General features: G+C 38.1%; 1 protein-coding gene across 5 annotated transcripts in view; it reads right to left on the bottom strand.

The window, feature by feature from the left end:
• FAM13C (family with sequence similarity 13 member C) overlaps positions 1-12,429 on the bottom strand; it is a 239,252-nt gene that overhangs the window by 8,594 nt on the left and 218,229 nt on the right. For 2 of the 5 annotated variants that reach the window (XM_050958584.1, XM_050958583.1), the window contains exon 17: positions 6,893-6,976. The exons of the other annotated variants lie outside the window; for them this stretch is intronic. In XM_050958584.1, coding sequence (XP_050814541.1) covers positions 6,893-6,976 — 84 coding nt within the window. The remainder of the gene's footprint in view (positions 1-6,892; positions 6,977-12,429) is intronic. 5 annotated transcript variants of the gene reach the window in all.

Consider the following 12,429-nt stretch of genomic DNA (forward strand, 5'->3'; position numbering starts at 1 on the left):
AAGTTTACCCCTGTGCACATGACCTACACGTTAAGTCCCAGTTAAGCCTCAACCTTCATGCAAGGGGATTTCACACACCCACCACCATGAATAGAAGAGTAATATTATTTACTTGAAACAACTATTGTAAATATCCTCATGTTGACTAATACACTGTCCAAACTTCTTCTTAATGGTATTTTTTTACTTTAAAAAGTGAGTGAATAATTACAGGTGGTGTAACCAAATAACTGAAAGGAGAGCTGCATTCCACCCCCTCACATCCACATGATTACTACATAGGGGATATGATAGCTGCTTTTATAAGTATACTTGTAGAAATAATGGGCCAGATCTTCAAAAGAGTTCAACACCCAGAAAGGACAGCAGGGGCAGCTCAGCAAAGCAAAATATCTGTAAAGAGACCTTGCCAAATATTCTGGTCCAGCAGTTGATTTTTAAAAAGAGTATATAACACAACCCTACCATACTAGAAATGTTATTATTTATTAAATTAGTGAAAATGTCAATGAAGTCAGATTTTATTGTAGTATTAACACATTTTCCTGCATGGTTAGCAACCCAAACACTGCAGCCTTGTGCCAGAGCCTCTACAAGTTCACCCTTGGTTCTCTAACTTCTAATATAATTAAAGTTATGACTGGCTTGTAAAAAATAAATCATGTATTTTATTAGACAATTTAATATCTTAATGTCAGCACAATGTTATTTTCTTGCTGGAAATAAACACCTGACTTCATAATTGCTTAGGTTAGCATGGCAGGCAAACAATTATTCTGTATTTGAAAATATTAGTAAAGCAGATTTTAGGTGGGAGACAATACCAGTAAGTAGCACTACACATATTAAATTAGCTGAACTGAATGTAGGGCAACAGTTATTTCATGTCTATGTTTAGCCTAATCTAAACATCTTTTCTGCACCCCATTGTAACATTTCTCAAAGGGTCTTCGGTGCTGCTTCTGTCAGAGATGGCACTTTCTAACAAAATGATCTCCACCAGCTCTTATGTTAGAAAGGCCAATTTGAATTAAATACTTTGGGTCCTCAGTTTTGTGTCCTCCAAACTTGTGGGCACACATATCAGTAGTCAGTTCTGATGTAGTTAGTAGTTTCTAACCTCTTTTTCTCCCCTTCCTTCCCCACCCTGATTTGTGGGGGGCGGGGGAACAGAAATGGGTAGAGATCTACTAATAACTGCAACTGAAAAAATCTGGCCAGTTATCACACCATCAAGAATAGCAGCTGGGCTGAGACCCTGATGAAAATCAAGTGCATTATTTTCAAAATAATTTCACATAAGTGGAGTGCAGCTTTACTATGTACAACTGTAGGACAAGTATAAAATTAAAGAATTATTGTTAGCTTAAGTTTGGTTAGGGAAATGTATGACTAAACTAGATGATCACAAAGGCCCCTTCTGGCCTTAAAGCCTTTGAGTCTATATATGTGTAAAGAAAGTCCCTGACTAGCAAATAGAAGGAAAGCCTTGAAAATAAAAAGGGGTAAAGCCAGAAGGAATAAAGCAGGAGGATGTCTAGTTCAAAGAATAATGAATGAGAGAAGTGGCAATTTCTAAAAAGAAGGCCTCTGACCACATTGGTGGCTGCAAAATGGCTTTAAATCAAATACAGAGACTCTGTCTTAAAATGAGCCAACATGCCCCTTCCTCAACCCACACACCAGTGTTAAAGTCTGTGTGAACCCAGGTGGAATGGGAAAACTGTAAGTCAGCAAGAAGGAGGGGAAGAAAGGAAGTTGTAAATCTTCTCTGGATTAAGACTAGAAATAAGGATGAAGTGTCTCCAGTTGGTTTTTAGCTGAAGTTGGTAATTGGCAATAACATCCCTTGATTGTTAAAGGGTATAAAAAGTACACTCTCAAAGGAGTCGTTGCTAACGCCTGCCTGACCACGCTGGAGCCAACCAATATGGGCCTAAGCACCCCTGGGTTTAACTTGCTTCTAACTATCCTGCTCAAATGCTCATAAATGTTTTGTTACTGTTTGGATGTAGTAAATTGCTTATTATGTAGGCTGTTTAGACACGTTTAGAGCAACTGTATAAATACCACTTGGTCTCAGGACTTAATAAAGGAATTTATGCTTAAACTGGTGTTTGGTGGTTTCCCATATTAATAATTTCAAATATTATTAATAATTCCAATAACAACAACAAACAGAAAACAATGTTGACAATAGTCAGTTATATTTTTTTAGTAACAATTTTAGGGTTACATAGTCTACTTATATTGCAGATAAGCTCAAATGTAAGAATACTTTCAAGATTTTAAAACTGAAAGGACCATAGACCACATTCTGCTCCCAGCCATTACAGCGTAAATCAGAATATCTCCATTAAAGTGAATGGCATAACTTCAAATTCACATTGGTACAACTGAGATCATATTCTAGCCCCAAGGCTAAACTGTCAAGGCCTAATTCTACCCTCAGCAGTGTAACACTATTGACTTCAGTGCAGTTATTCCTGATATACACTGGTATAAAGGGAAGGATAATTAGGCCACGTGATGGTAAGAGGCCAGCACAATTCATGCTTATAATTTTGTGGGGCTTCCTTTCACAGATAAAAGGCCAGAGAGATCTAATCTGCTTCCACTAAAGAGCATCACATCTGATGCTAGAGTCAAGTTTCTGTCTCACGTCTTGCAGAACAATGTGCTGTAGTAAATGTAGGTACTGTTAAGGTCTCTATGAAAGGCAAAGATTGCCCAGCTTTGCTTAAGACTTTTCCATCTCGTTGTCATACATTATCCTACTAAAAAGGGTTGTCATTCAAAGAGTCTGTTGCCCAGGAGGCTTTATTTATTACTGTATATGACAATATTTTCCTGCCTATCCAACAGTAAGTAGATGTGTGTACAAAACTGCCAAGCACATCCAGCCACAAAACCAAACCATTTCACATGCTGCCACTGAAATTAACCACCCTTCCATGCCATCTCCTAAAAAACCCAAGACAAAAACAAACCTCTCCAATGGGTTACCTGTTTGCAGTATGTCCTAAAGCAACCAGTGGAGAGGGTTGCAAGATATCAGAAATTTATTCCAATCTACAGCAAAATAAACCTCGCTCCCCTATACATTTATCCTTCAAGGTCAAGCATTCCCGTCAACCTCTTAAAACATACAAATTATATAAGTGTTTCAATTATAACAATGATACACTTTTTACTCTTATAGTAAATGTAAATAGGGGTGTAGGTAATAAAACTGTGTGACTGCAAATAAGGGATCGTTAACCTGAAAACACAGTTTTAAAGGTTGCCAAACTGTAGTTTGGGCAGACCAACAAAGGTCAAATTTTCTAGAGCTGAGGATCTACCACTGAGAATTCATTGCCATTCATTGCCAGGAGTTTAATGCTAGGGATATACAGTAAGAATATCCTAGGCAATTGAAACAGCCAAAAAGGGGCATAGCTGTTTGGGAAAGAGTTGGATCTAAGGCCACTTTATAGAATTGCTTCCAGAAAACATGTCTCAAAGCACCATTGTTGTCAGTGCAAATACAGCATATCAGCTGTGTGGATTTGCAGCTCACGCACCAGAAAATTCTGGTCAGTCTGTGGCTACTGACTAACTCTACTTGGGGTACAGGATGGACATCATCATCTTTCTTTAATCCAAAATCCCAAAACTCTAATGCAACCATCAGTGATATCCCTTCCTGTGAGCAAACATGTCATTTACTCTGTACAACAGGACTTGGTTTCCTTCTCCTTGGTTATGAGGAGGGCCATAAATACAATCATTTCCTTTGATGTCCTTCTGCGTCTTTAGCACAAAATGCTCCATTTTCATATCCATCAGTTTTCACCAGTAATGATTCAGCTGTGGTTTTATTTTTGTCTTTTGTGCAAACGATGTTATTACCCATAACTGGAGCTGTTTGAAGAATGCAAATTATTTTGTGTGGGATTTTTTTTTATTTCCTTTTTTTCAATATTCCCCATAATGTATTTTTCTTCTTATGACAAAAACTGAAAAAAGTTAGGTTTTGAAAAATATTTTTTTTGAAAACTAAACTTAAATTTTACTGAAAATTTTGGTTCTCCATCAAAAAGCTTCAATATTTTTTACCAAAACAGCATTTTCTATGACTGTCTATAAAATTCTATACCAAGAAAAAACAGTGTGCTTGTTTCCTGAAGGAGACACTTTCATCTTTGTACGTCCATTCCTCACTGGTTGTAGCTACTGCAATCTTCACGTATGAGGTTTCTATATTCTCTCTCACTTTTGGTCTTTCTAACATAAGGAATCCATGTTTCCCTGGGTTCTTTACCTAGCTGGGCTTTGGACTATGTAGTTGAAAACCTAGAGATGTTCCAGAAATCTTAGAGCCATCTGCTCCACAAACACACATGGAGGAAGGGAAAAGACAAGAAATATCCTCTACTTATGCTTCTGTGCAGCATTCAGGTACACTTTTCATGGGGCAATAGACATACTAAAGAGGGTGGAGACAAGAAGGGGCAAACAGGCATATACGGCATCCCCTAAAAAGGGGCAGCATCAGTGCACTCCCACTGTGCCCTGAAGTGAAGACCCCATTCAGAACATGTAGCTTTGTGCTTCTTTCAACAGTGGGGCTGTGTCTCTCAGCCCTCGTCCAGACTAACCCGCGGCATCGGCGGGTTAAAATCGATTGCTCGGGGATCGATATATCGCGTCTAGTCTGGACGCGGTGTATCGATCCCCGAGCGCGCTTACATCGATTCCGGAACTCCATCAATCCGAACGGAGTTCCGGAATCGACGCGGAGAGCCGCGGACATCGATGCCGCCCCGTCCAGACTGGTGAGTACCTCGATTTTAGAAATTCGACTTCAGCTACGTTATTCTCGTAGCTGAAGTTGCGTATCTAAAATCGATTTTATTTCCTAGTCTGGACGTGGCCTAAGAGACAGCAGAGCCCTTAGAGAGCCATTTGATATTTCAACAAATCAGTTAGTGCTACTTTTTCAAGTCTCACTTTGGTAGGCTGTTCTTGATCTTGCTCCCACATTAAAAGGGAGATTGTGGGACCTTCCTTCTGACAGCAACAAAGAACTGCTTAAATTAGATGAACTTGAAATATTTGAAAAAAAATAGCTCAACTTGCACAAGCCGCTGACTGTCAAATCAAACATAATGAGAAGGCACTGTACTTCTAATTACTGGCTCTGAAGTGCAGCACCGTGATTGCTAAATTCTCACCTTATTAGGACAGCTCTTCATGCTCAAGGACTGATAGTATCAGCAGCATTTATGATCAGCGCTGGAGCATGAAATTTGCCTACTATGTAAGTCCATTTTCCCCAAGAATATTCATTAGTTGACTAACAGGCAGATCCTCCACTGAACAACATGCTTCCAATAAAGTTATCAGAACACCACCAATTTACTTCAGCTAAGAATCTGGCCCAATAATTTTCATTATTTTTATATATATAATACCAGGTAAGAAGCAAGAATATGTAATTGCCATACCAGTTAAAATAAACAGACCATCTAGTCTGGTACTCTGCCTCAGTCAATAACCATTACCTGATGCTTCAAGGAGGTACAAGAAACTCCATAATGGGCAATTATATAATAATCCCTTTTAGAGGATGTTTCTTTCAGTTCTAGATGGTTAGTGGTTGGATTATGTGCTGAAGTATGAGGTTTTTAGCCTCTTAAATACAGTATGATTATTTTAAAAACAATATAAAATAGCTAAATATAGAAAAAACTGTCTAGCAAAAATCTCATCAGCACAATCTTAAGGTATATATTTTAGTAGTTATCCTAAAAACTCATTATATGGTGGCTACTATTAAAAAGGCAACTTTTGCCAAGCATTACTAAACCACAGGAACTATGACAATGTATTTCTGAGACTATTGCTCATCTCAGAATAGGATAATAAGTGCCACATTTCAGATTCCTTTCTGTGGTAACTAGGTCAATAATAACTTCCTAATGATGACCACTGCGTATCTAGGAAGTATCTTTAGATAGTAACACCTGATATCTGGAAAGAAAATGAAAAGATATAATATATCCTCACAAAATGTCAACTGTCCATCATTTTAGGCATAGTTATCTTCAACACACATACATTTGCCATTCTCACGTTTACTGTTATAAGGTAGTTCCATCAGAAATGCCAAATCATGAAACTGAACATTTAATCAATGTTAGTTATATCAGAGACATCAGTCCCACACCCTGTTAAGATTCCTGCACCATTAGCGTTGGTTAAACGAAGTGTTTAGGCATGTTCTTAAACTTTAAGCATGCTAGTAATTCCACTGACTTCACGTTCCATGGAACTTCAAAGTTAACCACGTGCTTGAGTGCGTTGCTGTATCTTGGCCTATTTTAGCAGGTTTCTCGGCATAGGGATAGGCTTAACATCTTCAATAAATAAAGGAAAACGTAGGTGATAACTCATAACATTGTCACATTCTGTATTGTGGCCTGACTTGTAAAACTTTTCTCCTACGCTGTTAAATGCTCTAATAACGTATAAATTTCAATACCAAATTACAGGTCAGACCGCACACTATTTCAACCACAACATACCTAAGTCAAGGTGCAAATGGCGGAAGATCAGAACAGGGTCCTGAGCATTCTTACCATTATGATTGCAATATTTTGCTATTGAAGACCAATATGTCACCAAACACTGGCTTTGTTATTTTATTTCTAAAAAAAACTTGGTCACAGTTTAGCATTTTCAAGCAATGGACATTTACATCTGAAGATTGCTTTGAAACAACTACAATAAAGTTGAATGTGTATGAGTGAGCTAAATATATTTAATGTATAATCTCAAAGTATTTGTTAAAGAAATTCTATGCAATATAATTTGAAATTTACCTATCTTTCCATGGCATACTTACAGGTCGTCCATGAATATTCTCAAAATATAGCAGACATTTCTGAAGATTGATTTTTTCCAAAGCCATTTGCTTTTTTGTCATATCCTATTTAAAAGAGTTATTTATAAGATTATGAGTCAAGATTTCATCTCAAGGATCTAGGAAGATGTTTTAAAATGTACTTTCCCCAAACATGGATATAAAAGATCCTGTTCCGGCCCTCCTGAAGTCAAATCGGAGCTTTGCACTGAAAACAGTGGGAGCAGGCCCCGAGTTTATGTGGATCATACATATGTATTAATCTCTTGGGGGCTGATCCAAAGCCCACTGAGGTCAATGAACAGACTGGCTGCAAGGAGCTTTGGGTCAGGCATTTAGACTAGAAATAATATATTATACTCACTTTGCATTAGGGAAGTGAAGTCTTATTTAGGGAAAATCCCCATAGACGTCAATGAGAAGTTAAAGAATGCAAGAGCAGACCCCAGAAAATGTATTTAATGATCAGGTTTTTTGATAAGTATATAACTTTATAAAACTCTGAACCTTTGATTTAACTCATTTTCTTTCAAGATATCCAGTTTGTAAATGAGATTAAGTAACTTGCAACCTCCAGAAAGTATATTGGGACAATTATGTCCTTACCAGTAAGTAAACTTTTCTGAAGGCCCTGATTCAGCAAAGCAGTTACACTCATGCTTAAGTGCTTTGCTGGATCAGAGCCTAATGGGAAATTGTGCAGTAATTGCTTGATATGGGTGAGGAAGAGGTACAAAACTAACAAAGACGTTGCTTGAATCTCAGATATTAAATCTGTGTTGTAGATGCTTGAGGCTCAAGTTCATATATATTTTTTTATTTTGCTTTAAGCACTAACCTAAGCAAAAGAGGAAAGCAATACCCAAGCGGCAGTATGTGGGTTATTGAGAACCCAGAGACAGTAGTGCAGTATTCTCCCAGACCCTTTTAAAATGTTATGTAGGTAGGTATTATGTATAGATGCACACTGCTGGAGACTAAAGAGCCAGAGTAAAGTTGTCCTTATCAGACTAATATGTTGAAGGTCAGAATAACTGACATTAAGGGACAAGTGGTACACTTGACCATTTGGGGAAGAAACTTGTTAAAAGAATGTCTGTGCATTATTACCTTATATTTATTTTTTTGTGTAGTCTAGATCAATCCATATTAGCTGTTAAACAAGACCCAATGATTGAAAAGAGGGGGAGGGGGGAACTGACAATATTCCAGATACGATAGTTAAGCTTGCAAGAATCCAGTGGTTCAAATGAAGATTTCCCTCAATTTTCGAACCATCATCAAAAGAGAGAACAGATCTGCCATGTTCATTAAGGGAATGTTAAGACAACTTTAGAACCAGAACGTATTCAGTGTAATGATAGATGGATCCACACTAAATAACTTGTATAGCCAACCACTGTGATGCCAAAGTCGGCACAACATGAATTGTTGAACAAACATATTAAGAGCTGGCAATATCTGTAGGAGGAAGTTAAAATGGAGGAAAAATAATTACTGGATCAGCCAGCAGGAGATCAGGCCTGGATAATATCAGTTTGTAGCATCGTACAACACTTTTCCAACAATTGTAGTGGATCTGGGGCTCGCTTTCTCTCGCACATGGCCATGGTGTCTGTGGTCTATCAATTATATTGAACACCCAACACTATTCATTTTCCAAACTTGAGAATTCTACTAAACAGAGACTTACTAGAGAGACTGTTCAATATCTCTGTAGATCACTGATACCAATATCATTCCCAAGAGCACAGGGAAGTTGATATTTTTCAAATAAAGTTTGCAAATGCTAATCTACAAATATTAATATTTGTGTCTATATGCTGCAGAGTGAAGGTCCAATCCTGCACTCCTTACTCAGAGAAAATCCCAACTGAGTCCCATAGAGAGTTTTATCTGATACAGGCTGCATGATTGGGCATAAAATGTGCAATCCAACACAAAAACAATTTTCTTTGCATTTTCTGCTGTAATTTTGTAAAGCAATTATATAAGGCCAGAACCTCAGCTAATGTTAATTAACACAGATCTACTGAAGTCAGTGGAGCTATACCCAATATACTCCAGTTGGGGATCTGGCTCATAGACTTTAGTAATTATCCTGATTCTAATTCCCTGTGAATGACACTCACTATAAATGGTTATGAAAATTACTTTGGAGCAGTTGTTCCCACAAGAGCTGTGCACAGAGGGCCTCCGCACAAAACAGGATGGTCAGTCACCTCAACAATATTGTCCCCCACACCCATGTGGAAGCACCCTCTGTGGCTCCAGGGATCTGTGGGTGGCATGAGGAGAACAAGGAAGAAGTAGGGAATCCACAGAAATGTTAATTCAATATGAGTCACCCATCCCCTGTCCAGCCCATGAAACGTCTCTCAACGGGCTCTTCTAGAGGGAGTCCTGAGCAGGGCCTAGCCACAGTCTCTCAAAGTGCTGTTCTGTACCACGAAGTGGGGCCACAGTAGGAAGCAGCATGCAGATCTGGTGCAGTTTGCCACGACTTCTGGCAGATCCCCAAGATCCATGGGAGTTGAGGCCAAACCTCCTACATTCTCCACATTGGGGAGGGGAGAATTCACCTACTGTATGGGAGGAACTGTGTGACGGGAACCTTTCCTCTCCTACCCAGGACTGCACATGTGCTATATTTCTGCTGAAGAGGGTGATTCCCCACTCAGTAAAATATAAGCTAAAAAAACACAGAGTTGTATCTTGTGAAGCACAGTGAAACATGAAATTTATACCTGTATCATCAACCACTAAGGGAGCCATCCTGGTCCTGCTGAAGTCCAGGAGAGTTTAGTCCTGAATTTCAATGGCAGCAGATTTTGATTTATTTACAGATGATTCCAAGTTATCTCAGTTGGGCACCCAGACACTAAGGCACCCAAAAATCATTTGTCATTTTAGAAAACTTTGATCTTAAAACTCTGCACAATTTGATCACTTTTAGGAAAAAAAATGAACAAGAATTTTTTTTTCTATAATAGCCACTATTTGACATTCAGGCACCTAATGAAAGTGTGAGCTGCCCCATCACTCGTTTAACATGTAACACAAGTTAATTCTTCCAACTACTATTATGTCTGTCCACCAATGAGTGTGCCTGTGACGGCTGAATGATTAATAGTAAAGAGGGTGTGATCAATAATACTGAGTCCTACACGCGGGTACCAATACCAAGAGGGATACTGCATAGATCACCATGTGGACCTATATTATTCACTATTTTCGTTAGCAATCTAGAAGAAGGTTTAAATTCAACCATGATCAAATTTGCTGACAATTTTTAAGATCAGAGGGGGAGCAAATGAGAAGAAAAAGCCAAAACTGCAATGTCTTAAAACAGTAGGCTGCATGCAACAGCATGAGATTCAATGTTGATAAAACAAATGCATATTTGTGCAGTTAGAGAGAAGAATAAATAAAAAGCACAGATACAAGCAGGGGACAGATAACTAGAAAAGTCTGAGAAAATAAAAAACATGGCTAACATTGTTCTGTATACTTAAGGAGCTTACATATGAAACTAGGGAAGAAGATTGCTCTCTGTAATCCTGAGGCAATGCATTTGCATGCAGTTCGCCTCACCACAATTCAAGTTCTGATGCCCCTATTTTTGCATAATTTTTGTTGTCGTTATGTTGCCTCTAGCACTCCTCTGCATAGCAAAATGAGAGACAGTGCAAAGCTGGGCAACACATAGGAGGCAATGATTGGAATTCAAAAAGAATTAAGAGAGACTAAGGATCCTGTTCCTGTGGGATGCTGACTTCACTGGGAGTTGAGGAGACTCAGAATTGTATAGGAAAAGGCTCTAAAAAAGTAACCTTTATATAACCCAGAAAAGTAAAGGCGAGAGCGAGTCACCATCTCTGAAAAACTTTAAACTAAGCATATACATGAAGGCAGAAATTTAATGTATCGTCTCAAAAATGAATGAATAATGGTCCAAGTCTAAGGAGGGGAAAGTTTAGGCTTTTGTCAGGGAAAGTTTCTTAAGAGCAATAGACATTGGGAAGTGGCATAAACTAAGAGCTCTAGATATTCCAGAGCAGGTTTGACTTAGGATAGTCCTATAAAATGCAGGGGGGGCACATGATTTGATTATAGTGTTTTGCCCATCCTATTTTCTACTATTCTCCTTTGCCATTCTGGCCATATAGCAAACTAGCCCTATACCTAGTAGTCAGCCAGATTGCTCAGTTATTCCCATTTTATAATTACTAGTAATAAAATATCACTAAAATAAAACTGATTAACACATTAAGTGCCAGATTCAAATACATTTGCTCAAACTGGGCAGTACCTTACTTCTGGAGTCGTCTATTGGTTTCAGTGAGACTTATTTGGTTTCAGTCGGGCCATTTGTGAAGTAAAATACTATTCTGAATGAATACAAGAATCAGAAATTGACCCTTAATGTTTGGCCTCAATCAGTTTTGTCTAAAATAACTATGGTTTGCAGCACAGAATGTGAACTCATTAGATCAATTCTACGTTTCATCCATTAAAACAACAAGCAAATACTGTAGGCTTCTTCTCGTGCTGTTACTTAGATTTGCCAGAAGTGACTGCATTCTGGTGATAGATGAAGTGATTCCAATAATATAGTTTTATAATTCTGCAAAGCACTCTGAGCCTTGAGAAAGACCCTGGAGTATTACACTCAATAGGAGAGACGAGAAAGGAAAACAAGAAATTGTGTAATGACAGACAAATATCCCAAATGGATTCACAAATATAAAATGAGCATCTTTGCAGTCAGGAGAAAAAGATGGGGTGTAGTGTATTCAAAGCACATGTAGTGCAGGTCTAACTGTTGTGCAGCAGGAGGAAAATTATTAGCTCGCTGTCCTTTGAGATGTGCCTCCTGGAGCACAAGTCATGATATTTGAATTCGGGTTCAAACTTTCCCAGTTCAGAGTTTAAAATCCAGTTCTCTAGTTCAAGCTCATTTTTAATTTTACTATTGATTTTAGTCTCCAGTGCCACATACTAGAGGCCACGTGACCTAATCATGGGGAACTACAAATAATACAAAAGAGTAACTTGTTTTGCTCAGTGGTTTAATAAGTGCAGCAGACAGCGAGAAAACAGCTTATTGTAGACATGTTTGAATTGATGAGCTAGTAAGTCACTTCTTTTTTTATATCTGTCTCTGCTCAAATATTTTACAGCTCTGGGTAAAGAAGTCTACTTGCAAAAAGACAATCTAAAAAAAGAATTCCTTGAATCAGATTCCACTCTCAGTAACCCCCATAAAGCCCCTTTAAAATCAATGGGGCTACACAGATGTAACAAGGAGCAGAATTTGGCCCCTTATCTTTAAAGAGGAACTGATCACAGATCTAAAATGTAATAGTAGCTTAGGTACAAGTGGAAGCGAAGATATCTATAAAAATAATATATAACAAATGGAAGAAAGGGAAATGCATAGGAATTAATATAAATCAGAAGTTTGGAATTGTAGAAAATTGATAAGGAAAGCAAAGGGTCACAAGGAGAAATCTATG

The sequence above is a fragment of the Gopherus flavomarginatus genome, chromosome 6, assembly GCF_025201925.1.
Source record: "Gopherus flavomarginatus isolate rGopFla2 chromosome 6, rGopFla2.mat.asm, whole genome shotgun sequence".
NCBI classification, from domain to species: domain Eukaryota; kingdom Metazoa; phylum Chordata; order Testudines; family Testudinidae; genus Gopherus; species Gopherus flavomarginatus.